Source organism: Theropithecus gelada, chromosome X (genome assembly GCF_003255815.1).
Source record: "Theropithecus gelada isolate Dixy chromosome X, Tgel_1.0, whole genome shotgun sequence".
NCBI classification, from domain to species: Eukaryota; Metazoa; Chordata; class Mammalia; order Primates; family Cercopithecidae; genus Theropithecus; species Theropithecus gelada.
In genome coordinates this window covers 99,600,898-99,606,046 of record NC_037689.1, presented here as the reverse complement: position 1 = coordinate 99,606,046, position 5,149 = coordinate 99,600,898, and the positions used below count along the sequence as shown (strand labels likewise).

The window sequence follows — 5,149 nt, the reverse complement described above, 5'->3', positions numbered from 1 at the left end:
TCCCTACACTTACCATTCCAGCAGGTCAGCACTTCTCTCTGGAGAAGGATTCCCATCTCCATGCCTTTCTTTTCATCCCTTCTCCTGTCTTGAGTGCCCTTCTGACTTTTTGTATCCTGTCCTTCAAACCCAGCTTACTTAAGAGTTCTCCTTTGTAAAACTTTCCTTGCGCACTGTTGCCTGCAGCTGTTTCTGCTGCCTCTAAGCATTGATGGTCTCCTGGGTTTGTTAATATCTCTTTGTTTTAGTTTCCATATATCTTACCTTTCCAAACAGATCATAAACTGAAGGACAAGGACAATGTCTTTTTTTTCTGCTGCTTAAAACACAACTTTATTGATGGAACACAAGTCTTAGATTAACAAATATAAACTAATATAAAAGTGTAGCTTATTCATGATGTATAACTAATTCATTGTCAGTTTAGGTAGAGGAAAGAGTAAAAATATCTCAATCTAGGTAATAAGATCAAATCAATAAATTCTTTCTGTGTACAAGTACTAATATTCCATTTGGCATCCTTAAAATGGTTCATCCTCAACCCAACCATTAAAACCAACATCAGTCACTGTTTTGATATATGATAGTCATTATTCCAAAATAGCAGCTGAAAAGATCTCTTTACCATATATTCACAATGAAAAACAAAGAATTTACAAAACACATCGTACCAAGTGCAAATACCTCAATACTCTTTGGGACAGACTCCAAATTAGAGTTTGGTTAATACTTTCAGGACTTTTACTTTCACCACCAGATCATTGTGATTTGCTAGTGCTTTGATTTTCTTAACACAAACTCCAGACTCTTTGAATAAGAAAAAAAGTGAACTTCTGCTGAATTCTTTCCTGGATGATGCAAGCCCTTCATTTTTTATGTTGTCATTTATATTCTCAAATAGGGTAAGGATATTAAGAAGAATCTCTCTATCCCATTCTTTATTAAAAAGGGAAATCAATTCTGATGGTACTTTACAACTGACCAGCTCTCTTGTCATGGCTGGATTTTCAGTAAAGTTTATAATTAGTTTCATAGTCTGTATCTTGGTGAAGTGATTTCCCAGGAATAACAAAGCAAAAAAGTCTGGAAAAGAATAGGAAAGCAAATGTTGGTAATGATTAGTCACAGTCATGTTGGTTAACAGTCTTAACCCAGCCATCTGCACAGCTGAGTCCAAGCGACAGACCATGGTGTCATCACACACTTGACTGATGTACGTCTTAATCTTACCCTGATTTTCTGCATTCACACTCAAGTTATTAAGGGCATTGTAAGTCTTTTCTCTAATTATGGGGTCTTTCGTTTTTATCAGTTTTGCAATAATTGGGACACCACCCAATTCACGTATGGCATTCTGGTTAAATGAATATGCTGCATTGTTACCCAGAGTGACCAAGGCTACTTCTTGAATAAAAGGATCATTTGTTCGCTCCAGTATGTTGAGGACCTTTTGAAGATCGGGAGCACTCAGAATATCATCAATTTTATAAGGAAAGTTGAACTTGCCTCTGCGGACAGGCCATGTTGTAGCTGGAGCCCTGGTGCTCTTACTTCGGGCCTTTCCCTTGGATTTTCCACTTGCCCTGCTCCCAGCCCTAGATCCACTCCTGGTAGGGTGGCAGCCTCCACCCCTGCCTCCTGGGCAGGGTAAACTCGGTGCAAGGGTCCTGTTCCCAGAGATGGTACCCACCCTAGCCCCTTTGCCTGCCTTTGCACTTGCCTGTTCCTTCAGCGTGTTGAAAAGGGCCTTGGCCTTGGCCTCTAGGCCACCTCCACTGTGGGATCCTGAATGGGCCTTCTCTTTTACACCTGGACAATCCTCGAGTCCCAAACTGACTTCAGGCTTGACCTTTGAATCACCCTGAAGTTTGGCCCCAGACCCTGCCCCAACGTTAGTTTTAGCTCCTTTCACAGTCTCAACCCCAGTCTCTGAGGTGTCCGTAGACTCCTCGTCTTCATCCCAGATTTTCTCGTTCTCGTCTCTTCCCCAGGCCAGTCTGTATACACAGTAGCACGCACCAGCCCCGATAACCACACCAGCGGCCACGCAGCCAGCTTCCCGAGTGCGGCCCATGGTATAGCCGGGACAAATCTCTTAACCGGAGCACAGAACAGGCTCGCTCTGGCCCAGAGAAGCGCGAACACGTCGCGGGCGGAGTCTGCAGCTACTGCTGGCCGGCTCTGAGGCAGCTTGACCTAGGAATAAAGGATGCAGTTCAGATTTCAGGCTCCTCCTCCTTTTGTGTCTTTGCCACGCAAACAGACTGAAACAACGGCAAAACAAACAAACGTACAAAACTACAGATATATTGGCAAACTCGGGGCTTAATATCTAGATCACTGATTCCTTTCTTCCATCCGGAAGCTAAGTTTGGAAATTTTCCCCACTTCAAGACTCTCCAACCTCACGTTCCACCACGTCGCCCCAGAATGTTAAAGTTCCCTGCCATCCTGCCCTTCAGATGTCCTGGGAACAGTGGCGCCCCCACATGCACCCACAGAGGTCCAGGCAGTTTTTTCCTTCTCTTTCTTGCTTCCAAGGGCACTGCTTCGTGCAAACCTGCAGACAAGGACGCGAGGAGGGGGTGCCGAGAGCTAGGGGGACATACAGATATCACCTGGGGCGGGACATACATCCCTCTTCTGAATTCCTAGCCCTTTACAACTGCCTTGCCCGATGTTTCCCGCCTTCGGTTGCCCTCCACTCCTCACAGAGGTGCGGCTTTGGAATTCATTGTCTCCCTCCCTCTTCCTCCTTCGATGATTCCTCTAACCCTCCATTCCACCTCCACCCCTACTCTTATCATTGGCATCTTCCGAAGATGTCTCCACACATTTTCATTGTTAACATTTTCCTTGTAACAAAATGAAGTGAGAATATCTAAAAGCCGGACTGGCGTGAAATGCGTAAAGGTCCCCAACTCTGTCCTTGCCTCCGCCAACTCCTCCATCTCAAAGGTACCAGGACACCCCCACTCACCCCCCACCCCCGCCGTGTCATTATACCAACTACCTCTGCTCGGGAGCAATTTCTTACCTCCCTTACCTCAGTTTCTGCTTCCACTAAACCTTCAAGACTAACAAACTTCAGAAGTGAGTGCTTGGTCGACGGACCAACACCAAGGACACTGTACCTCAAACAGTAATTTGGAGTAACGTCCTCCCAACCCCTGGACTCTCTTGACGCCCACCCCTTCTCAGCTATTTGCTTCCCTGTCTTGTACCTGCAGAGCAATTTATTTTGCAAGATCCGAAATTGTGTAGGTAAGAAGGGAAGAAGGGAGATGTGGAGGGGGTCCACGGGCCCACTCGAGTTGCAGTCGCCACCATGCTCCACCCCCAAATAATGCCATCACCCTTATTATGACCTACTTGGTTCTTGACAACTTTGCGTATCTTCCTGCTCCAAGGGTTGGACTGGCCTCCGGCCCCAAGATCTGCAGACACAAGCAACAAGGCAGAAACTGATGGCTCAGCGGACAGAAAAGCACTTCGGAGAGTCCCAACATCCGCTTTTCCTAATTCAGGGTCCTGGCTGTCAACGGAGTTTACCTTTTTGTCTGTCACCCTACCCTCACTTCTCTGGACTCGGCTGACACCAGCCCTCCCGCTACGTAGTGTTCCCCCACCCCCGGTCCCCGCCTCCGGCCCTCCCTCCCGCAGCCCCAGCGGTCGGCCATTTTCCCAGCAAAAACCACACCCCTTTCAAACCACTGGAAGCGGGGCGGGCGAGGGGGGCGGGATATGGAAAATCCGAGGAGAAAAACAAAACCAACCGATCTCTTCTATCCCTCTCCCCAGCGCACCCTACCCGCAATGACAAGCACTTTTCCTGCAGGCACTGTTACATCCTTTTTTCCTAAAGGAAAAAAAAATGGCAGGAAGATTGCTTGAGAGTCGGTAAAGGGCCCAAGTTAAGGCAAGGACCTCAGTCATCCCAGTCCTTCCGGGGGCCGCGGGACAGCCCCAGCTTTACACTGACCTGCAGGGATTCCAGGCAGACTATTCCTTTGTTCCCAAATGGCACAGCGCCCTACTGAAAGAAAAGGGGAATGACTGTCAGACGCACAGCCCCAAGATTCTGGCTTGGTAGATGGACCAGCACACAGGATACGAATCCGAATATCTGCCCTCCCTGATTCAAGGCCCAGGATGTTAAAGGTCCCACCACGCCCGAGTCTGGGGTCGCCCCTGGAATCCGGCCCCAAGGTCCACCATTTTTGTTCTAGAAAGGGACAGGAATACTGCAAGGGTTTGGAGAAAGCGAACTGCTCCTCCTTCGGCCTCCACCCTTCACTGCCCGCGCCGCAGGGATCCCCTGGGAACGCCCATCCACACACAAACCTGCTGGGATCCAGGCAGTAACCTCGTCCTCCTTCCCCCAGGCCACAGGCCCTCTCGCCCTCTGGGCGATAGAGAGAGTGCAACCGGACCAAACGAAGACTAAGATTAGAAGGACGTCTGCACGCGTCGGCTCCAGCTCACGTGAGGGCCACGTCAACCGTGAGATCAGGACCCCAATTACCACTCCCATCAGCAGTGCCGCAGAAGCCGGCCCTCCCCTTCCTTCCCTGACACATCAGGTCCTGCCACTCATTTTCCTCTTTGCCAATCCCGGAGACCAGAAGTAGCTTCCCTTTGTGGTTGGAATTTGCCTTTCTTTGGCTTACAGGGAGAGGCTGTATCTGCTCCCGTGTCCGTTGGCCTTTACTTCCTCTTCGAGGAATAATTTTTTATCTTCTGTCGTCTCAGTCCAACTGTCTCTCTCTATACCTCCCCCCACCACTAGTCATGAATGTCCAATATTTCTTCTGCACCACTGTAAAATGTGGAGCAAGGTGTTGGAAAAGGAGACAGATCGTGGGAGTGTCTTATTTAAACTTTTCTGCTCATTTGTTTTTAAATCAATAATGCATTACTTTTATATTGAGAAAATAAAATGATGCTATTTTCCTTTGAGTAGAGAGTTTAAACGGGAGAGAAAACCCAAAAGGCCTCATTAACTTCGTTATTTTATTTGTAACAGAAGGAAAATATTTCTACTGGTTACAGCCAAATAGTAGCTTTTAAAACAAAATAACTCATTTTTAAAACTGAAAAGCGGGCTGAGGTGGGTGGATTGCTGGAGCCCAGGAGTTTAAGGCTGCAG

The 5,149-nt window shown here is 47.8% G+C and overlaps 1 protein-coding gene across 6 annotated transcripts; it reads right to left on the bottom strand.

Moving 5' to 3' along the window:
* Window positions 1-305: 305 nt before the first annotated feature.
* Window positions 306-4,830, bottom strand: ARMCX1 (armadillo repeat containing X-linked 1). Of its 6 annotated transcripts, XM_025373120.1 has the most exons (5): window positions 4,345-4,830; window positions 3,983-4,036; window positions 3,373-3,437; window positions 1,892-2,196; window positions 1,793-1,832 (listed from the first exon to the last, which is right to left on the bottom strand). In XM_025373120.1, the coding sequence occupies exons 1-4, from the start codon at window positions 4,532-4,534 to the stop codon at window positions 1,909-1,911; spliced, it is 597 nt and encodes a 198-aa protein (XP_025228905.1). In that variant the 5' UTR covers window positions 4,535-4,830; the 3' UTR covers window positions 1,793-1,832; window positions 1,892-1,908. The 6 variants fall into 6 exon arrangements, with proteins under 6 accessions (XP_025228900.1, XP_025228901.1, XP_025228902.1 ...); XM_025373115.1 differs by having other exon boundaries at window positions 306-2,196; XM_025373116.1 differs by having other exon boundaries at window positions 306-2,196; window positions 3,983-4,033; window positions 4,345-4,523.
* Between the last annotated feature and the right edge of the window lie 319 nt (window positions 4,831-5,149).

Excerpts from the sequence above, each read along its gene's own strand:
- ARMCX1 (XM_025373115.1), bottom strand. The coding sequence starts at position 2,074 with ATGGGCCGCACTCGGGAAGCTGGCTGCGTGGCCGCTGGTGTGGTTATC.